The following is a 24,099-nucleotide window of genomic DNA, read 5'->3' as shown; positions in this document are numbered from 1 at the left end:
TTTAATTCATTTAACCATTCTTCCATTGTTTGATAGGTTTTTATTTCTCACCATTATAAATAATTTTCCATTAAATATTATTACTTCCGAATTTAAATTCTTAGAAGTGGAATATTGAAATAATTGGCTCGGAGGATGTGAACTTTTTAAAGTCCTTGATAGATGCTGCCTAAATTTCCTTACCAAGATTTTGTGCCAAACTATAACCTACTTTGCCAATAACATCATTTTTTATTTTAATTTCTTATTTCAAGCTAACTTTAGATTTCCAAGAACATTTTAAAAATAATCCAGAAAGTTCCTGTGTACCCACTACCCAGTAATGCTGACTTTAACAGTAATAATTGTCTTTGTGTTTTACAACTTGAGTAATTAAGGTTATCTTGATAATATTGACATACAGTTAAATTTACCTGTATAAATGTACATGAAACAAATTAATTACAACTCTTTACAGGATTTTACAAAGAATTCATCACAAGTTGAATCAGATGATTCTTCAGACTTACTATTTGATTTGACCCAGGAAGCAAATCCACTGTCCCAAGAGAGAACATCTATTTATATAGAAGGTTTGGTTTAGCACTTTTTACAAATATAATAACAAGATTTGTTAAATTTGCATATGTAATGAGTTTCTAGTAAACTTTTCATACATTGTAAGATGGAAGCTAATATTTCTGGAATGCCTTTATTAGGTGGTTTTATATAAAATTCTATTTAATAATAGGATATTTTATTTCTTTCTATTAAGATGACTAATATGTATTCTTTAAATTCATTCTCACTTGGAACTAGCCATGAGATGAAAAAATCTTGATATGTAAATTTCTGCAAATCAAGGAAGTCCCCTGATGCCTTAATATTATGGTTTTAAAAACTTAAAAATTATTTGGAAGGTCATTAGTATGAGAAAAAGTACATGGTTATAGTTGATTTCTTAATAGGCTAGTGTCTTTCTAGTCAAATAAATGATGTAATTGTGATAGTTAAATATGATTACAGAATAGTTTTATTAAGTGGCACTACTAAAGAAATAGTGATTTGCACATAGTAATATCTGTGGAGGAATAGTGAAAATTTGTATACTATAACAAATATCTTCATTAATCTGTCATAAATTAATATGCTATGAATTTTACCTAGTTGAGAAAATCCCTATAACCAAAGCAATTACTCTTTCTATATTAGCTAATTTGATATATTCCACTAAATGGAGGGAGGTACACAAAATTTTTTTGAATGTTTAAATTGTTCTAAACAAATTAAGTATACTTTTACCAACACAAAGTAGAAATTTATAGTAACGTGTGTCAAAATGTTTCCCCCTTTTTGATAATAATTGATTTGCTATTTACCTATCTCAGTGCCCTTTATCTATTTAGAAAAATAGCCAAGAACCAAAATACATAAGGAGCTAAAATAGTTGTGTAGCATTTGATTTTATTTAAAAAAATCTTTATAGAAAAAGTCTGAAATTTTTAAACTTCTAGTGGGTAAAGATAAGTTGTTATACTGTAGGGAGTACCTTGCCCCTGATAGTATAAGTAGGGTTATAGTTCATTAGGAAAATACAGGTTCTAAAGTTTTTCTGTAGCTTTTATCAAGTCATCTAACCATTTTACAATTATATTTTTTCTCATCAAAATTTTTTTCCCAGTCTTGAAATCAAGTCTTGGAAATAAATTTTAATTCTTATTCTGCTTATCTCAGGGCTTTTTTTCAGGTTCAAATGAGATGAGATTAAGGCAGAAATGCATTAAAGCTTTAAAGGACCTGACAATGAACAGTTGGTTGTTAGAATGATCATTATGAATGATAATATTTATTGTATGTCCAGAAGCATGATTAATGGACTCCTGTCAGGATGATCACAGGTTTTTGGAGAAGGTTAGAGTTGACCTTGATTTTGAAGAATGAAAATAGGATTTTTGTTGGCACTGCTGAGGATAGTAAACAGCACAAGCAAAAGGCAGCAAAGAGAGATAAGTGAAAAGGTTAGAATTTGAAACAGTTGAGCCAGAGTGATTTTATTTACTTGGCAATTTCCTCATGCTTTTAAAAATTATATATGAAAGTATTTTTAATGTACAATTAAAATTGTACAGTAGATAATCAGTTGCCTAGTCCAAATTACCAGCATTCTGATTGATCAAGTGACCTACAATCTCAGAAAAAATGTTAGTGTGGTCACAAAGAAATTAGTCTCAGGTGTCTGGCAGTGTAACTGTCAGTAATTTTGTGTTTTCAAGATGGAAAAAATCATTTGTATGTTATCTCAAAGAATGAAAGACCAAGGCCTCCCTGGTGGCACAACGGTTAAGCACTGGGTTGCGAAGCTGCCCGCAGGCTCTGTAGCACCAGTTCGATCTCCGGCCACCGGGCAAGGGTCCCACATGGCGCACAGACCTCTCCTGCCGCCCGCTGCTCCCCTCAGCAGTGTACTTCATCACTCTGCCTATTCTACTCTCCGCTCTGGCTTTGGTGAATTCTCTCACCCTCCTGCGCTTCTGACTGTACCCATTGCTTATATAAATAAATAAATAAATCTTTAAAAAAAAAAAAGACCGATTTGACAGAGGAGCACACTAATGTAATGCTCTTATTTCCCTTGCACTTACCTATTCTACTGTCTCTCTTACTAGTCTGCAATAGGGAGCAATAAAATATGTGCAGTTTTAGAATATTTATTGTCAGTGTACAATTGTGTGTTGTTTTCAAAAGGACTTTTGCTGAATTTGCTTATAGACTAATAGCTCCACTCCTCGCAAATATCCTGAAAGACTTAATCCTTTAGCCTTTAAGGTAATGGTTTTCAAGCTCAAAACTATTTTAGCAATGAAATCACTAATCAAATAAAATCTTATGTAAAAATCTAATTGTTTAAAAAATGTAAAAGAAGAGTTTCTCTATGTTGTATACCCTATATTTTTAAGACGGACCCATTAGGCTCAGGGCAACATAGATTGAAAGACATTATACTAACTCCATACCTTTTCATATGGATGTGTAAGGTATTAAAACTACCTGTCAGTTTAAGTGGAAAAAGAACCAACTTGAGTTTTCCATTAGTTGTCTTAAATTGGTTTGTTTAAGTATTTTAAAGGGCTTCTCTAAATTTTCAGAATACAAATTATTTTTTTTTATAAGATCAAATGTATTTGAGCATCTAATGATAAATTCACTTGTAAGAACTGAGTTTAGATTATCTTTAAATTTTTGCTTGAAATTTATTTGGTCCTGCTTCTTTCATGGTATTTATTTATATATTTCTTTATTTAAAAGCATCCTTAGAATTTTCTTGAACAAAAAGTTTATTTTATAAATTGTCCAAATATGTGTAGATCATAATAGCTATTTGTGCATTGTCTTTCTAACTACTGAGCATATACATTTTGATCATTTTTTTTTTGTGATTTGAATGATATATTTCAATATATTTCCCTTAATGTAGCTCAAAAGTATGTTTACTTAATTTTAAATGTAAGGCCACTTTAGTAAGCAATGTTTTATACTAAAGCATTTACAAATACCTTTCTCACTATTTAAATCATTGTAGGTTTGGACCAAACTGTGCCATTCTTAAAACGTCCTTCTGCTTCTAGAGTAAAGAGTGTTAATCCAAAAAAGCCAAAGACCAGTGAAGGTGTTACTGAAATAAATGCTTCTGCTTCACTGTCTTCAATTAACTCTCCTTCAGTGACATCCTCCCAGGCTATGATATCTAAAGGTAAGCATGAAATAAGAATATGAAGAGGAAATTGTACTGTTTTTACATAAATTTTAAATTTGTGATAATTTTAGAAACTATTACTGCTGATTAAGCTCTGAAAAAGAATTTGAGTTACAAAAGTTCTTAATTTATTTTAGGTACAAATACCTCATCAACTCATTGTAAAACTGGAAAGCCTTTTCTAAGATCTTGTCCAAAGTGCAATATTCAGTTCAATCTTCTGGATCCCTTGAAATATCACATGAAGGTAAAATTTTCAAAATTTGATTTTTTAAAAAATATTCACAGATCTATGAAAATATTAAGGATTCATATGTAATGAATGTTAGTTTGTCCATGTATTTGGATAAGAAATCTCATTGGTATTTTCTTATTAAGTAAAAATTAATGTTATCTTTTTACAAGATTTTAAAATCCTTTCCAATCATCAAATTTTAGAAGTTAATGTGCACTGCAGTCTATGCATATTGTATTTTAGTTTTTAATAAAAATAATGTGTCAATTATAATACTTTGTTGACTATGTTGTGCCATTTTTCAGACTTCTGATATAGCAGGCATTTTCTTGGGTGCTTAATCATTCATGTAACTTAAAATTCCCCCATTTTACCTTACTTTTTTGACTATGTGACCATTTGCATTTTAATTTCAACACTCAAATGTAAACTCCCAATGGTGGAGTATTTCATAAGAAATTACAGTTTTAGCTCAATCTAGAATGTAGTTTATATAGTTGTTATAAATTAATTCTGGCTCCATATTGGTATAGAAGTCCCTTGAAATTAAGTTTTAGGTGGTTTTCAAAGACTAATGGAATATGAGGTTTAGGTAACACATCACTTAAAACATTTTAGTAAATATTACAGCTGTGTGTGTGGAAAGTTCATTGGTATTCTCCTTGCATATCCAATAGAAATGACTGGAAGGGGGAAAGGAGGCAAGAAAAAAAGCAAGTAGATTGTATGCAGAAGCAGGGAAGCAACTTAGGAAAACCTTTAGTTACTGTTTCAAAGATTGGCAAGTTTTTCATCAAAATTCATTATTTTGCAGAAAGCATAGAAAGAAAAGGAGTGCTCTAAAATTCCAAATATTATCCTTTATTCTTGGGCAAAGCTGTATGTAATCTATCACTATTTCCACCTCCCTTAGTGTTAACTCCTCAGAACTGGGTTTTTGTAAGAAGTAACTTCTGTAAGTGCTTTTAGTATAACGTGTAGATATTTGATGCTTTTATCTTTTGTATTAATAGGTGAAGGCAGGAAAGAAAAGACTAAGTTTTTAAGTTGTCTTTATTTTGTTTTGGAAGTAATATATGCACATGATTCAGAAAATATTAAGTACAAAATATAAATTATAATATCTTAACCCCCATGTCTTATTTGCCAGTTCCCAGTATAAGTCACAGAGACAATAATCTTTTTATAGGTTTATTTTGTATTATCTCTGACTTTCTGCGTATACAGTATACATGAATGCTCTTATTTTCCATTTATTTTATATGCAAATCATAGCATATTATATTTATTCTACACCTGGGAAGTGGCATTCTCTACAATGTAGCTTCTATTTAATGTAGCATTATTTGTGATTAAATCTATGAGACTAACTTTTTAGCTTACAATATTTTATATCAATTAAAATTTTATATTATAAAAAGGATTTCCATTTCAAAAAAAGTTTGGTTATTTGTGAATGATCTTTTGCTGTTATTATGGAGAAATAGATTATTATACCACAGACAAAATCTGTTTTAGGAGTGTTGCTATTTAGGACATAGGTGGATCTATCTCTTATGTGAATGTATCCTTTAACATTTTCTTAATAAAATGCTACTTCTTGACCTAGGTACAATTTTGTTTGATATCAGGCTCACAACCCTTGCTTTTTATTAGTTGTAAAATTCATTTATATTTATTTATAGGATAGCTTTACATGGTCTGGTAGGTTTAATTAGTCTTCATTCTGTCATAATTTTTTGTTATGGTTTATTTTTAAAAGTTTTTCACTTTGTGATTGCATTGTGTGTATAGAGTTTGAGTTTTTAGGTAAGTTTATATTTTTACTCTCATTATTTTTAAAGAATTCTTCTAGAGAAATTCTACAAATGAAAATTGTACACAATTTGAGGTCTTGATTTTTATTCAAGAGGTATATTTCTCCTTGCAGATATTTCCAGCATACTGTATAGAATATACTGAAATTTTCAAAATGTAACTGATGTGTCTTTCTTTGCATCCCCTAGGTTTTCTAGAATCTTGAGTCTGGAGAATGGCAGGTTAAAATGTGCTCACAATCTAGTACCAACCAGGTTTTACTGAAATACTACTATGTTATTTGATAATTAAGCATATACATAATGTCATATAAAACTATCTTTAAAGCAGTACCTTTACACATATGTAAAACATAAGATTTTTTTGATATGAATTAAGTTTTTTTTGTTAGGATTTGTGAAAATTGTTGCTACTGCACTAATTTTATTTTGTTGTTTAATTTTTTGTTGTTGATTAAACTTTTTTATTTTCTTACATTGTTGTTCATTCTCATAAAATATTTTATTTCTCCCCTCAAGTGTAGTCCCTGTAGTTCTCCCATCACCACAGCACCCTTAGCCCATCACCACTCTTCCTGTCCCTGTTTTGACCCCTCCCCCTCACCTGCTGCATACCTCAAATCTATTGTTTACCTTCAAGTTTTTCTTGAAACATAAGATTTTTGACCAAGAAACTATTATTAAATATTTGCATCAGAAAAATTTAATTGCAAGGAAAAGGGTATTCGATACATCCCCCATCTTAGGGTTATCTATTTGTTTGGGGTGTTATTTCTTTACAAAAATAATATGTGTTTACTGTTTGAATTTTTTTTTAGACTATATAAAGAAAGAAGCCAACATTTTGGTGAATAACTTTCCAGATATATCGTCAAGCATAGTTTTACATGAGTTCTAGTTATCAACACAGTATCATCTTTTATTATTTAATTTTTATAAGGCTTATATCTTTGTCTTTTTCAGCGTTGTTGCCCAGACATGGTAAACAAGTTTTTGGACATGATTAAATTAGAACTTTCAACTACCGAAAACAATACTGATGCAGAGAAAGGAAAATTGATCATGTTAGTTAGTGACTTTTACTATGGAAGACATGAAGGAGCTGTTGATGATGACCAGAAGACTTACACAACCTTTAAATGCTTCAGTTGCTTGAAAGTTCTTAAAAATAATATTAGGTATGTAAATGATTATTTCAATTTCTGTTTAAAAATTGGGATGCAGGGCCTCCCCTGGTGGTGCAGGGGATTGAGTGCCGCGCTGTGAAGCTGTCCGCAGTCTCTGCAGCGCTGGTTTGATCCTGGCCGGCTGGCGAGGGTCCCACATGGCGCGGCGGACCTCTCCTGTCTTGCCTGCTGCTCCCCTCAGCAGTGTATTTCGTCAGTCTGCCTGTTCTGTTCCCCGCTCTGCCTCTGGTGAATCCTCTCACCCTCCCACGCATCTAACCTGTACCCCGATTCTTGTATAAATAAATAAATATATTTAAAAAATTGGGATGCTGCAGATGTAAATACTTTATCTTTCTTTTCTTTGCTGTCCCAGTAGCTTGACAGAAGAGAAATTGTGCTTTGAGATATAACACTGAAGTAATGTTACAATAAACTTCTGTCATCTTTCATATTTTTAACATTTTCACAGTAAAATACATCAGAAAATGTTAGTAATTTTGGCAAAATGAACAGAAAAGTGGTTCACTGTTAGGTTCCTTATTATACTTAAATACTTTATGAATAATATGCCTATGATATTAAAAGTTCTTTCAGTAATAGATTTTTGGCTTTTTTCTTTGATTATCCACTTAATATTAACCATGAAAATATGTATGTTTTGATTTCAGAAAAAAACAAGTTATAGATTTCTAGATATCAGAATATCTATAGGGATTTTATAGTTATTTTAGTATCTAAGAATTTTGTGGGGTTTTTGAAATACTATTTAGAAGGTGAAACCTCAGCAATAAATGCTGGGTAACCAAAGATGTTACATGTGTTAAATGACATTTTTACTTAGTGGTGGTAAAAACTAGGATTGAAAATTAATGGTTCCGGAGCACGGTAGAAGCTAAATAGCTCAAAATTCTATTCTGTCAACATATTTTGGGGTTGTCACCAAAGCCAGATATGGCTATTTTATTCTGAGAATAGCCTTCTGAGGGTTTTGCTTTTTTTGTCCAAATCTCCATGTTCTGGTTGGAGAATTATGAACTACTGATGAGGGCAGTGTAATATTTGAGATCCAGCTAGTTGGTCAAGAGATTATTTTATATAGATAGATTTTATATAGATAGGTTTTATTACTTAAAGTCATGAACTGAAAGTTTAATGGCCCATGATTTTACATGTAAACATTTAGGCAAGACTAGGATTTTTTAAAAATAGACTTAATAGAGGTGATGTTAAAATAAAAGGAGGAAAAATTCTATTTCCAAATGTTCCATAACCGGGTCTAGAGTTAATAGTGCTTTGAAGGTGTGAAAAGATAAATGTTTAAATTTTCACTGTGATTACTGCCTAGGTTGGTGACATTATCACATTGTGTCAAGACTGTTTCCATTAGGGCATCATAATGAATAAGTGTTAATATTCGACCCATTCTAAAGTTACTATTATGATAGAAAAACTTCACTTTGAAACTCAGCAAAATATTTTAATGACTCCTTTGACATACATATACCTGTTTATATTTGTAGTCTCTGCCATTGAAGGGCATAGTTCCTTTTTACAAGAGGCCTTTTAGGAAAGCTGAAATAGCAGAATATATAACTGAAAATGGACAGTCGTACTAAGGGCATAGTTTGCAAGTTAAAACAAATCATTTGAACTAACAGTAAACCAGAATCATTAAATAAGATGTTGTTATAGTTACAGAAATTGCTATTACATGCATTTAGAATCCAACACTAATGAAAATACCAATAATTTTACTTTTAAACAGGTAAAACCCATTTTATATTTTCAAGGACTTCAAAAGTTTCTCTTATAACTCTGTAGCTGTTTTTCCTTTAAATATATTAAAATGTAAATAGTATGTCATGTATGGAACCTGCCCTTTTTCTTTACCAAAAAAATTTTAATCTAAAATAATAAAGAAGAGTTATAGCAAACTTACAGTATTTCATATTAACTACAATAATGGATCATTTTAAAATAAAGAAGGCAAGAAAATGCTTACTTCCCTAGCAGGTTTTAAGACATTGGAGATGCTATTGAGTTCTACAACCACATTTGTAACATTTAGATTCAGATACTTATTTGTGTGAGATTTCTTTTTGATTATAAATCTGAATTTTTTACCTATTGACAATCATTTATAGGTTTATGAACCACATGAAACACCATTTGGAACTTGAGAAGCAGAATAGTGAGAGCTGGGAAAACCACACAACCTGCCAGCACTGCTACCGTCAGTACCCCACACCTTTCCAGCTGCAGTGTCACATTGAGAGTACACACACCCCACACGAGTTTTCCAGTAAGTCTCAACTTCCATGAAGTCCTGAACATTCATGATTTTTATAATGGAAACTGTGGAATCCTTAAGGATTCTGATAGAAATTAAGACTATGAAATAAGCTTTGTAATTTGAGGGCAAAGTTAATAAAGAAGTTTTAATTTATATAAACTTTTCAATAAAGTTACTTGTGAATAGAAACTTCCTTGAAAAGTAACCCCTGCATTATATGTCATAGGAAACTACATTAGAAATCAGAGTCTCTGGTTTTCAAATATGAAATCAGTGATCTTGATTCACACTGTAATAAGAAAAGTAACTGCATCTGAAGAGATGTGAGCCTGTTCCATAAATCATACAGTGTTATAAATGAACATTACCTCAAAAACAAAAATATCAAAGAAAACAACTATACAAGCAGTTTAGTTTTCTCACATTAACTGCTTTCTACCCGTTCTGTTCTTATGATTCATAAATAAAAACAATCTTTTTAGTTAAAATGAAAATTAACTGCAATGATATTTAGAGTTTGGTATTTGCTCAGATTTAAATCCTAACCTCTTAACACAACTGTGAGATCTAAGGCATGTTACTTAATCTTTCTGTGTCTCACCTTCCTCATCTGAAAAAATGAGTATAAAAATTGTATCTATCCCAATGATGGTATGAGAAATAAATAAGCTATATACATAAAGTTCTTAGAACAACATTAAAGAGTTTTAAAAACTATAGAATTGTTGGAACCACAATCATTACTTTTATGTCATTATTATTGCTGTTGTTATGGATATACAAAATGAATCTTTTATTTGTACATCCTTACAATGCATTGTGTAATGTTTTTTTTTTTTCCCTACTTCCAGCTATTTGTAAAATCTGTGAATTGTCATTTGAAACAGAACACACTCTTTTACAACATATGAAGGACACTCATAAACCTGGTGAAATGCCATATATTTGCCAGGTACACATATATTTCATTATGTACTTATGTGTTTAATTTTCATGTGCCACAATTAGTGTTGTACTTTTTATGTGTTTAGCCATTTAAATAAAACTATTTAGTAAAATTGAAGACCCACTTCATTAGTGGAAACACCCTTAGTTTAGTTCATATCTGTGGGGTTGATGGTGGTGGATTTGGCCTGTGGGCCATAGTTTGATGACCCCCGTGTTAAACAAACAAAATGCTCTGCTGGAGAAAGACAAACATATGGACTTTCTTGCCTTGTAGGGAAGAATATAGACATGCTGGAGAAATGGGAAATGCTGTTTGTTGTGGGGAACTCAACTAAATGTTTTGGAGCCAGTGGTTTTTCCAGAATTTGAAGTGGCTTCTAATAAGATGGCAAAATAAAGATAAACTACCTCTAGTATAGCCTAGATGCTATTTAAAATCCAAAGAAGAGAGTATTCCATTTTATATAGCAGGAAAAACTTTAAAGGACAAGAGGTATTGGAGTTTGAAAATTCAAGATGGGTATAGTAGATCTAAAATTCCTACTATGTTTGGGAATATAACCCTAAACCTTGAAAGATATGTTTTTATTTCTCTGTTCCAAAAGATTATCTTTTTCTTTCAGTAATAAGCTTATTTGTATACAACAGCAGTACAGCTAAATTAGCAGTAAATTACTCATCATTGCTACTTTGATATAATTGCATGTCAATTATAAATTTTCAAGTTGAACTTAAACCTTCTTTATATTTCTAGGTCTGCCAGTTTAGATCATCTATATTTTCTGATGTAGAAACTCATTTCAGAGCGTCCCATGAAAACACTAAGAACTTGCTTTGTCCATTTTGTCTCAAAGTTAGTAGAATGGCAACCCCCTACATGAATCATTACATGAAGCATCAGGTGAGATCTAGCAGTTCTTATTTGTTCATTTTTATCTTAGTGAAAAGTTATTTACATTAAGTTAGTCCTCAATGTCATTGGCATGCTCTTGGAAACTGCAACTTTAGTGAAACAGCATATAACAACTTAATTTTACCTGAGGCCAGTTAATATAAATAAGACTTAAGTTCCTACCATATATTTCTGGTTACAAAAACATCACCAAACTTCTTAATAAAGACCCACAACACTTCTAATATTAAACAATTATTTATATTCTTTCATTTTCCAACCCACTTACTCCAGTTTAGGGTCTTAGGTGGCCTGAACCTATCCTGGCAACTCATTGTATCAGCAGGACATGATGCCCTTCTTCCACCATGGGGCATACTCACACCCACATTCACTCAGACTGTAACAATTTAGACATATCAGTTAACCTAATGTGACATTTTGGGAATACGGGAGGAAACCCATGCAGACATGAGGAGAATGTACAAACTTCACATGACAGTGAACCTAGCTGGGAATTGATATTTTTTTCTTAGTAATGTTAGAATGAAATGACATTATTGGAGGACCTGCTGTATCATAAAACTTAAATACTGGTTAGATTTTTTTCTACAAGGAAAGCAAAATTGTTCCAAATGATGCAATTAATTTACAGTTTATCCTGAATTACTTGTGAAACTAACTTCTTTTCTGTCTCTATGTCCTAGTGGTGATAAGGCTCCTTAATAATGAAAATTCTGAAAAATAGGTAGAAATCAGAATCCTAGAGTGGAGGGGAAGAGAGAATGAGTGGGATAACTAGGTTGGATGTTTTAGGGTAAGAATGAAAATAATTTTGAGGGCAGATATCAAGAGTAGGGGAAAGGGTAAGTTTGGTCTGAGAAAGTTAAGACTGAAGACTCATAATCTTCTGCTTTCCTTTTTCTCTTCAAACCTAATTTGCACTTTATATCCTGGGTTTTTTTTTATTTTAAGATTTATTTGTTTGTGCATACAAGAGCTGGGATACAAGCCAAAGGTGCGGGGGGAGGGGATCAGTGAGAGGATTCACCAGAAACAGAGTGGGGAACAGAACAGTCAGACTGACCGAAACACACTGCTGAGGGGAGAAGCGGGCGCAACAGGAGAGGTCTGCTGCGCCATGTGGATTGCTCCCTGGCCAGCCGGGGATTGAACTCATGTTGCAGAGGCTGAGGATTGTTTCATAGTGCTGTGCTTAACCCCATGCGCCACTAGGGAGGCCCCCTATCCTGGTTTTTAATGTAAAACATGTGGTCACCATCAGTGACACAGAATGGTTTTTTGGGTCTACTAGGGGCAAAGGAAAAAGCAATGACAATTGCTAGATATGTGAGCTATGCCAAAGAATTGTATTTCGGCTGTAATTTCTTTCCTAGAGGACTTCTGCTATTTAATTTCTAGAACGCCAGTATTACTGCTTATACCTTTCCTTTAAACTCTCTTGCTTCCTGGCTCTTATCCTGACTCAATTAGAACATCCTTTATTATGGTTGAATACTTTGATCAGTGAGCCAGTTTTTCAGTGTTTTAAAGAGTACTATACATATGCTTAAATCAGAAGTGAATGAAATTATTGAATCTGATTTTGTAATTGAGTTTTGTCTCCTCAAAACTTGTGATTAGTTCATTACATTTTCTTATTGGTTGCATTGTCAAGGCCAATTTATTCAACACTGGTGCTAACATTGCTTTTAGTTTCAGTCATTAGATAAAGAAATCAAGTTGTAGTTGTTAATTGGAAAAAATCATAAAAGTAGATATTCAAATACATTCAAGATCACCTATATTATGACTGGTATGTACCAACATGCCTATTTCTTTATCCCAGCATGCTAGCTAATCCTTAAGAACCTGTGGGTTTTCCCAGTAGTATTCCATTCAGGTTCTCAGAGCTGCTATGCTCTCAAATTATTTCTGGAAAAAACGTTCTTTAAATGGCTAAATTATAAAATTTATATTTTTAATTTTTTAGAACAGGAATTTTTAGTTTTTAATGTGCTAAAAAAATCTAAATGTCCAAGCAAGGAGGGGCCCAACAATATATATATTGTTCTCATGACTTGTTTGGCCATCAAATCTATATTTACATAATACCTATTAGCATTTCTTGAGGAATAGCATTTGGGGAACACTGTTCTTAGTGTGCTTTATATTTCATCTTTGACCTTTTATTTTGAAAGGAAGACTGATACATAAAACAGTATTGATTGTTTCATGATGAAACTTTTAGTATACTATTTCCTCCTATACTTTACTAACACCAGAATGAGGAAGTACTAATACATACTTAGAAAGGTAAAAAAGAGATTGATGGGCCCACTATGTGGACTAGGGTTTACCTGATTTGTAGTCACTCTTTATACCCTGAGTGTATGTCTTAACCTTGCCACATAGATAGGAAAGAGTTAACCCCCAGGTCTAAGTTGCTCAAATCATGCATATTTTCAGAAGGTACAGCTGCCCCTTGGGTAATTCCTGGAGATTTTGTTCTTAACTAACCTTGACCCATAGTGTTCCAGCATTTCTAGATCATTTGTGGAAAAATTATGATTTTGGAGACACCCGCTTTTCTTCTGGGAATCTAAAGGTTTGATGACTGAACTCTATAAAAAGAAACAAACCCCTGGGCTTAGACTCGAGAGCTGCCACAGCAAAAAGCACTTCATGCATGTTACTGCAGTTATTTGCTAGGAAATTGATTTAGCGTGTCCTATTCGACTCCATTGGGAGGGATTCTTGGAAACTGATGCATGGTATTCTCAAGACTCCACCCCATGCACTTTGTCCTTTATTGATTGTGCTCTGTATTCTTTCACTGTAATAAATCATAGCTGTGAGGTTAACAGTTTCTAAGTCCTAGAAGTCCTTCTACTAAATCATAAAACCTGGGGAGTAGTCTTGGGGACTACTGACACACCATTGGTGCCAACTTTTATCAATAGGTTTGGCGTATGTAAAAGGTAGACAGTAGTCAATAGAGAAAATCTATTAATAAAAGGGTTCATCAGGCATACTTCAAAGTATTTGCAGCATGTATAGTTATTCACAAAAGACTAAAATATCATAGCTGAGCAGAATTACAAACTTGTAGTGAAGATGATCTTAGTGTGATTTTAGGCAGTAAGAATTGTTGAAGAATTGGTTCATTTGATTATTTTTGAAGACTTTGATTATAACTTTTTCCTGAAAAGAATATATTATTATATCTTGAGGGATTTTAGAGCCAATAATAGTTTGTACAAGTTTTAAGAAAGGATGAAAGATTTCAGATGTGTTAAATATCTACATTAGATCTTTATAATAATAACTAGTAAGTAGCAAACACTAACCACTTGCTGTGTGATAGACTGATGCTTTTACTTGCATCAGCTTGTTTAATCCTCACAACCAACCTATAAAGCAGGTAGGAGATCATTTCCACGTCACAGATGAGGAAATAAAACTTAATAGTTACTTGCCCAATGTTCCATTCTTGAATAAATAACATAGCCAAAAAGTGACTTAGAGACTAAGCTTTTACCAGAGTTGTATTCTTCACTGTCAGTAGGTCTAAAAGCAAAAATTGCAGTCAAAGTTAGCCTCAAAAATCCCTCCAATCAGCCGAGCAATATTGTAAGTTCAACACAGACAATTTTTTCTTTATCCTTGGAATACATCACCAATTTTTGGTTTGAACATCATAGTATTAAAAATAAGCTATGGACCTAGGGATTAACTAGGCCTGAGTTCAATCACCAACCAGGGAGCTAACCCACATATGGCACAGCAGAACTCTCCTGTCTTGCCCCCTGTTCCCCTCAGCAGTGTATTTCAGTGCCTGCTCTGCTACCCACTCTGTTTCTGGTGAGTCCTCTCCACTGCACTTCTGGCCTACATCCCAGTTCTTCTACACAAAAATAAATAAACATTTTAAAAAATAAAATGAGGTATAACGTCATCATCATAAGAGAGCTATGCAACACTTTAATCCAACTAAGGGTTTCATAGTGAATAAATGTCTCCATCAAGTCTAAGTAAATGCTTTCTGAATGAAATGACAAACATTTTTAACTAAATTTAAAAATCAGTTTCTCTGTTGCCTTTGCCACATTTCAACTGCTCAATAACCACATGTGCCTAGTGAATATATATTGGACAGTGCAGCTATAGAAGAACATTAATGTCACCATAGAAAGTTCTATTGGATAACACTACTTTATACCATCGTGTCTATAACAACTTTCTTGAGAGTGGCTAAATGTTTGGTTTTAGGAAGTTTAATTTATTTTACCAACTTGTGAAACAAATGGAAATAACAAAAAATAAAGAGAATTTACTCTTTTGAAAGAGAAACGTGTAGAATAGCTCATTTTCAATGTCATACTAATATCTAATAGTTTGTACTTCAAATTTATCATTAAAAAGGCTTGTATACTACAATTGGTATGGGACTTGTCCCATGGTAACCTAATTGATGTAATTTTCATGCTAATTGCTTATATAGTAACAAATAGTTTTGAAACCCAAATATCAATGAAAGACCTTTCAAAAATTTAATAATATTTTATGATGGGAAATGATAAAAATACTGGCTTTATTAATTATCACCTATTATTTAGCTTTAACATTTAAGAGAAATTTCAGGCCCTGGGATTGGAGGTGGTAGAAATTTGTTATTTATAGTACTATTTGTAAACAGAAAAAAGGAGTTCACCGTTGTACAAAATGCAGACTACAATTTTTGACCTGCAAGGAGAAACTGGATCACAAGACACAACATCGGACATTTATAAAGCCTAAAGAGCTAGAAGGATTGCCTCCGGGTACAAAAGTGAGTTTTAAATATATTGTGTTTTAACATTTTGTGTGATAAAAGAAACTTGTGCCTGGCTTTATCTGTTAAATATAGTATTAAAATTGACTTCTGCTTATCATTAGGATTTTAAATTTAGTTTTTATTATTTGTGTGCTTGGGAAGAAAAACTTCTATCTGTTGTGGGTTTTTTTTTTTTTTTTGAGGTGATTGACATGTGCTATATTGAAACATACTCCATTGTAGGGAGTGTAACTAGATTAACTATAGGCTGAGTCAGTGAGTTGTTTCAATAATCTATAGGTTTTTTATCTCTTCCAATTGGCATATTTCTGTTTCAGCTGCTAGATTCTTTTTTTTTTAAAGGTACACTTTTTTTTTAAAGATTTATTTATTTATTTATTTATTCATACAAGCACTGGGTACAGGCAGAAGCGCGGGAGGGTGAGAGAATTCACCAGAGTCAGAGCAGGATGCAGAACAGGCAGAAGGACCGAAGTACACTGCTGAGGGGAGCAGCGGGCGGCAGGAGAGGTCTGCGCGCCATGTGGGACCCTCCTCTGGTGGCCGGGGAGCAGCCGGGGATCGAACCAGCACTGCAGAGGCTGCGGGCAGCTTCGCAACCCCGCGCTCAACCGCTGCGCCACCGGGGAAGCCCTCAGCTGCTAGATTCTAAGGTCAGGAGTCATGTTTAATTCATCTTTGTGTCCCTGGCATCTGTCATGGTGCCGTAAATGCCACAATATGTTCGAGTTGGTTTTACTGAGTCTATTCTCAGAGAAGCAAGTTGTTTTTCTGGATAACACTGCTGTTTTAAATGAGCAAATATACATTTGACTACAGATTTTCCTTTACTTCTTTACCTTATGTACATCTGTTTTCTCTGACTTCTTTCTGTAGTCAGTTCTTCACTATTTGCTCCAGTGGGTGGATGCATAATCCAAAGTGAAATAATTCCCATTTATCTTTGGCTTTGAATACTTACCTGTTAATGTTACTATGTCTGCTATTTGTATGAACTAAAATAATATAAAGCAATGCTCTAAAGATCTAGAGTGAGAGAAGCTATCCAATATCCTTCCCTGAAATCCATTCACTCCACGCTGGGACTAGACATGCTAATGTAAGTAGTGCAGTCCCCTCTCATATCTTCCCTTATCAAGAATAATAATAATTAGCATATTATTAATAATGATACTTATGTATTATAACACTTTAGAATTAAGTTTTCAGTGTGCTTTTTTAATGTATTATTTAATTCATGTAGCAATCCAATGAAGTCGGTAAGACAAGTGTTATTCCTATATTATAGATGAGGTTTAGAGAACATTAGTTATTTACTCAAGATCACATGCTTAGGAAGATGTTGTATTCAGATTTAACCTCTGGTCTTAACTCTTAGTTCAATTTTTGTATGATGCCAAACCACATGCATTTCATAGGATTTCTTCATTGTCTGCTCCTCTAGTACATGGCAGTAGAATAGTAAAATGACTAAAGAGAAAGTTAACAGTTTTTTATTATTTATCAGTGGGTATAAATGAAGATTTTCCTTTTCTGAATGCTAAATGAAGTTTTTTCCTAGTTTTATTGTGAAATAATTGATATATATCAGTATGTAAGTTTAAAGCAGATAGAATGATGGTTTGGAAATGATAAATTTATATTACCTCCCTTTAAGGAAATTCTGAATATTATTACTCTCCATATCATATGATAAATTGATGTAACCACCACAATAACCTTTGGAACCATAAATCCTGCCCAGAGAGCCCTGGAGACAACAGGTCACATTTACTGAAGAGCTGTTGTATATTTACCAAAGAGAAATGAAGGCCTTTGCAAAGTTATTATTTCAGGCTTTGAGATTTCAATTTTGCCCTCTGTATTTATGAAAACTGTATCAGAGCATAAAATAGCAATAGAATGTGCTCTTTTGAAATTCATATCGTTTGCCCTAACTACTAATAATTATCCATTAATATCTGTTGACATATACACAGAGATACTAAATACTATTAAAATGGTATCAACATAAAACTGTAATATTATAGCATTAAATAAATATCAGGGTAAATTTCATTTAATTGGTATACCGTTTGTAGGCCAAATTGGAGACTCACCTGATTATAGTTTATACTTGTAATTTTCAAAATAATGATGTGACTTTTTATATTGTAGCAATCTTATTGTAATAGCAATTGAGATATAATTCATATACCACACAGTTCACCCATTTAAACTATAAAAACTGAAAACATCACTGCAAGCCACTTTAGAACATGCCTGTACAAGTTTTGTGTGCTGCATTATATTGATATCTCTTATGTTTAACATTTTGAGGAACTGCTAAACTGTTTTCTAAAGCTACTGCAACATTGTTCTTTCCCACTAGCAGTATATGAATATTACAACTTCTCCACATCCTTTTCAACACTCGTTACAGTTTTTTTTTTTTTAATGCCATTCTAGTTGGTTCTAAGTAACAGCTCATTGGAGTTTTGATTCACATTTCCTTGGTAACTAATGGTGTTGAGTGTCTTTTCATATATTTATTTGCCATTTGTATATCACCTTTGAAGAGGTGTCTATTCGATCATTTGCCCATTTTAAAATTAGGTTGTCTTTTTATTGAGTCATAATAGTTCTTGTATATTCTGTATGTAAGTCCCTTACTAGAGAGATGATTTACAAATAATCTTTTCAATTTCTTAGTGGTGTCCTTTGAAGCACAAAAGTTCTAAATTTATGTGAAATCAATTTTTTTTGATTGCTTGTGCTTTTGGTGTCATATTTAAGAAATCATTGCCTAATCCAGTGTCATGAAGATTCACTCCTGTGTTTTCTTCTAAGAGTTTTATAGTTTTAGCTATAAAACCTCTTACAAGCAAAAGAAACAATGCAACAGAAAGAATAAAATCAGCATAGCTTTGAAGAACTTAAGGTAATATTTTTTGTTCCTGATATACAGTACTAATGTAACTTAAATATTAAAAGTTTGTTTTGATATAATTTACCATATCACAGAAATCTTTGCACATTTGCATGATTATCACTTATCTGGGATAAAGGCCAAGCAGATACAATAAAAAGGTACTTGTTAGAACTGCTGAGCTAAGTTTTCTATCTAATGTGAGGTAGGGGTCTCAATTCACTGTCTTGCATGTAGATATCTCATTGTTCCAGCACCATGTGTTGATAATGTTATTTTTATTCCACTGAATTGTTTTGACACCTTTGTCAAAAACCATTTGACCTTAAGGTGATGGTTTGCAGTGGTCTTTTTAACGTTAGTGTGATGATTTTTCTAAAATATATTGCCTTAATTTTTATAGGTGACTATTCGAGCTTCAATCGGACCTCATCATTCAAGACCATCAAGTACATCACCCAGTAGTGTCCCAAGTACTTCTTCTCTTCAGGTCTCACCTCCAAAATCTAAAATTACAATTGCTGAAAAACCCACAAAACCTAATACAAGCAAATCTAATGTAAACAAATCTAAGGTGAGAAAATCTAAGCCAAACAAATTTAAGGCAAGCAAATCTAAGGCAAGCAAATCTAAGGCATGCAAACCTCGGGCAACTACATCCCCTGCAAGCAAACCTAAAGCAAGTAAGCAAGGTAGAGGGGCATCAAAATACAAAGCAAAAAGCTCTTACAAGCAAAAGAAACAACGCAACAGAAAGAATAAAATCAGCATTGCCTTGAAGAATTTAAGGTAACATATTTTCTTTGTAATATACAATAAAAATTTAATCTTAAGTTTATTTCAGTATAACTTACTGTATCACAGAACTCCCTTGTATATTTACGTTATGACTTATCTGGCATAAAAGCTAAGTAGATAATAAAGTACATTTTACAACTGCTGGACAGAACTTGAATTAATAATTGTCATCTTTTACACTATTTTTCTATTTTGTGGTTATATCTTGTGATAGTGAATGGGTTAATAGGATCCTTTTTATTGCATGGAAATATTAACTGGCATTAGAATTCTTATTTAGCTTGTTTCAAAGCAAAATTTCAAATTATAAGTGTCTTTTTAAACGTGTTAATTTAAATATTTGGTTTATTAATAAAACCTAAGACTTCCCCTATTATTTTTGTTTTGCAATATATTTTTACCACTTTTGTCTGTCTCCATAAGGTGTCGTCGGGGAGTTCACAAGTGCATTGAATGTCATTCCAAAATTAAAGATTTTGCAAGCCACTTTTCGATATATATCCACTGTAATTTTTGCAAATATAACACTAACTGTAACAAAGCCTTTATTAATCATATGGTGAGGTAAGTTTAAATACATGCACTGCCAATCAAAGTTGCTATTCAAGATTTCTGGTTTTTTGCTTAAAAAGTTGTCCTGTTAGAAGCCAGTTTGTCACATCAAGGAGCTAAAAGGGTCTAGAGCAATAGGAAACTTTAGAATATAACCCACTACTTTTAATAACTTGTGAAATTAGTGGGACAACAATTATAAGAACAGACTAATGAAATTAGAATATAAGTGTATTGGGGAAATTTGTTTTGCTAAGTGTTTATCTTGAAGCATACAATTTTAAATGTTTTAAGAATATTTGTCAAATGAACACATGTAACCACATGTATGTTACTTTCTTCAGAGTAGTCATTTTGAAAATCCAGGTTTGTCAAAGATGCTGAGAACATTAAAACTTGTGCACATGCACTCCCTCTCTCCCCCTCCTGCCACCCCTCCATCTTTTTGTCTTTTAAGCATCTGTTGCATTCTTTCAATGAATTATGAAAGAGAGACTATGGGGATATTCCAGTCATCATGTTATTGTCATAATTCCTTTTTATACATCAATTTACATTATTTGAGCTTCTATTATATATTCTATGCTAGAGAAAGACTTCGGAACCCATATTGCATTCATTTGAAGCTCAGTAGGAGCTTGCTTTATCCCTTTAGGATGGATTTATTTTTAAATAGACAAAATTTGGTCAGATGGAAATATGCCAGGTTGATTGCATTCCATTTATTGTCAATAAGAAATAAGGTATAACTAGTAAAAATCATTTTCTTGCAGACCATAACAAAGCCTCTATTGCTGATCATAGTCAGCTACCACTATCGGGGATTTGCCTATATATAGCTTTAGCACTTGGCTCAAAGGGATTTCTTTCCACTTGATGGTCAAACATCTTTAATGTCTGCATTTCACACCCAACTCTGACTTGTATTCCCGTCCTTACCACTGCCCCATTTCACCTCATCATATATAGTGTTCATTCATTTTGAATTCTCATTACCCCGTGACTTTCAGAGTCTGGACCCATCTTTCCAGTCCAGCAGCACCAATACAACTTCAAGGTCAACCTCACCCTCTTTGTCATCTGTTTTGAATATCACTTTGTTTTTGCTCTGGAATCTTTTCCATCTTCAGTCATATTTAACTTTGCTATCCTTAAATCTCTTATCCTTTATGTTCTTTCTATGCTCGATTCTAAACTACCAATCTCCTTGGTTCAATCATTTCTAAATGCATGATCTTTAGTTTTAATTTGGTCCTGTCTTTTTAAAAATACTTCTTTGTTTTATCTACAACATCTGTTTAAATCCTCTTAAGTACATTCAAGATTTTAATCTAGAGTCTCAGTTGTTAACCTTGACTACTAATTACAGAGGTAATCCTTTTCATTTTTCCTAAGATTAACTTTTTCAACATTGTTTTCCCCCTTTGTTCAGACTAATCTCAGAAAAATACATGCCCCACATTTCAAAGTCAGCTCTGCCCCTTATGTCCATTTCCTCCACAGATTATTTCTTTACCTTCGTTTCATCTTTTTTGATTGCTGAGTAATATTCTTGATCCAGTCATCTATTTGCACTATTTACAATAGGTAAGCTATAGAAACAACCCAAATGCCCAAAAATAGTTGATTGTCATTTCTTTATCCTTCATAATTTGAGTATTGCCCTCACTTATCAGCTAAAGCTACCCCTGTAAAGATTGTGTCACTTCCTAATCATTCAGCATACTCACTATTTTCCATTCTTACTCCTCTGTTATTTCTTGAGTATTTGATAGTTTTGATCAGTCAGTTTTGAAACTCTTCTCAATGTCTCTTAAACAGTTACCAGCTTTTTTTTTCTTCATTGTTGGATGCTCTATTTTATTACCTCTTCTTCAGCTCTTATTGCCTCTTTACATTCCTTTTCTTGGTACCTTAACCACACTCAGTTTTATCTTTTACTTTTCAACTGTAAATTCTCCAATTTAATTGTTGATTTTGCCCGAGATCCAACACTTGCTCTCATACCATATGATAGGTAGTTTCACCTTTGATAGATACACTGGCATCTATGAAGAAAACAAATCAGCAAACATTATTGTCTGTCTAGGATCTAAACCTCTATCACCCTAGTGTTCTTTAATACTGTCTCTTTCAGGGCATCATTTGCATAAATGTGTAGCTTCAACTGGAAATAATACACCTGTAAGTACCTGAAGCCTGTGCAGTTCTTTTGATCTGCCACCATTCATCATGGCTTCCTAGAGTTCACCCTCTGCAATTCACCACTTTGCCTCCCACCTGTGCAGTGGTTCTGCACCATACCTTTGTTGCTCTAAACTTGGACCCAGGCAGTCTTTCTTTCAGTATATTGTTAGGAAGAATGCAGGTCTCCTATTCTGTGTCAAGCACATGGATGCCTTGATAGGCCTTTAATTTTGCCCTTAATTTATAGGAGATTAAATTGGAAAATAATTTTGGCACTCCTTAAATCGTTGGGTCATTCTGTCCTCTATTTCTATTGTCTCTCACTCAACTGTCTGTGTATCATCCCTACACTCATTTATTCCCAAAATATTCCCATTAGGCCTTAGGTTTCCATCATAACCTTTTCCTAATTCTAATTTTGAGTGAACCTCAGCCCTGCTCTTCAGTATCATCTTACACTATGAGCTTACTCATCATCAGTCTCACAGGGAACTGAAATCTACTCTTCTAAGGGCCTTAGTGATCCCTTTGTATTTCCCTTACCTGTCTGTTACCTTATTTCTCTTATTGCCTTAAGTACCTCCCCCTGACTCCCACTGTCACCTACACATTGTGAACTTTTGTCATAGGTTTGAAGTCTATACATACAGAATCTCCATTTTCTCAGCAGTAGAGTACCCTTATTCCCAACCCGTACTAACTCTGTAATCAGAAATCAGGGCCCCTTTAAAATACATTAATCTTCCCTAATATATATTTTGTACCATTCGTTATCTAAAGTGACTTTTCCATATTCTTTGCTATTCTTTGTCCCTCTCTCTCCCTCCCAGTTTACCTCGTTATGTGAAGTATCTGATTACCACAGTCACTCAGGAATCATCCATTTGAGTTCTACCTTGTATTAACTAAGTGTCTTTCTTATCTACTTGAGAGGGGAATTCTTTGCATTTGCCATGACACCTATTCTGAGGATACTTTCTTGGGATTATAACTAGCTAGAATATTTCTTTTCCCATGAGTTCATGGTATACTAGTGATAGCTACCTTGTGTCCTAAAGATAACTGTTAACCTTGTGTTGGCTGTTTTGTGCCTGTCAGTACAAGCCAAGCCAGGGCTCGTCATGAGGTACCGATCATCTAAAAGTATTTTCAGAGAAATATGCTAGAAAATGCATAGATGCAATAAAAATGTAAGGTAAAATGTTGACTTAGGCAGAGATAACTAGTAGAATTTAGGAAGAGAATTTTTTTTATTTAGAACTCAAAAATTAAGTATAGGCTTGAAATATGGTTATAAAATCAATGACATTGTATAATAAAATCTCTTTTGTCTCCCACCCAGCTCTCATAGCAACCATCCAAGTAAGCGGTTCTATATTTTTAAGAAGCATTCTGGAACTCTCAGGTAACAAGTTGATCTTTTTCCATTCTCTTTATTGAAAAATTTCAGTAATTTTTTTTGACCTAGTGCTGGAGTGCCTTGTTGGGAAATGAAATGATTGCCACTGGGCATAACTGAGTTCTAGTCACGATATATTTTCAGATCAAAGAGGAGATAGCTTATATTATGTATTCTCTGACTAAACTTTATTTCAGTGGTATTAGGCATTAAGATGAAACTTTCATAGATTTACATTATAACATAAATAAGCCTCTCTACAATATTTGAATATTGAAAAAAAATTTTAGATACATAGTAAACTAACATTTCTTTGATTTCGATCCATAGG

The 24,099-nt window shown here is 33.1% G+C and overlaps 1 protein-coding gene across 1 annotated transcript in view; it reads left to right on the top strand.

Moving 5' to 3' along the window:
- ZNF280C (zinc finger protein 280C) overlaps positions 1-24,099 on the top strand; it is a gene marked incomplete at both ends in the record, with an annotated part of 38,397 nt that overhangs the window by 10,057 nt on the left and 4,241 nt on the right. The window contains 11 exon segments of the mRNA XM_084258369.1: positions 458-572; positions 3,560-3,730; positions 3,871-3,980; positions 6,749-6,963; positions 9,099-9,256; positions 10,099-10,199; positions 10,950-11,096; positions 15,787-15,918; positions 19,236-19,621; positions 20,054-20,194; positions 23,712-23,774. Of these exon segments, the coding sequence (XP_084114495.1) occupies positions 458-572; positions 3,560-3,730; positions 3,871-3,980; positions 6,749-6,963; positions 9,099-9,256; positions 10,099-10,199; positions 10,950-11,096; positions 15,787-15,918; positions 19,236-19,621; positions 20,054-20,194; positions 23,712-23,774 (1,739 nt within the window).

Source organism: Talpa europaea, assembly GCF_964194135.1.
Source record: "Talpa europaea genome assembly, chromosome: X".
NCBI classification, from domain to species: Eukaryota; Metazoa; Chordata; class Mammalia; order Eulipotyphla; family Talpidae; genus Talpa; species Talpa europaea.
The sequence above is the reverse complement of the archived record's forward strand: the minus strand, read 5'-3'. Positions and strand labels throughout refer to the sequence as shown.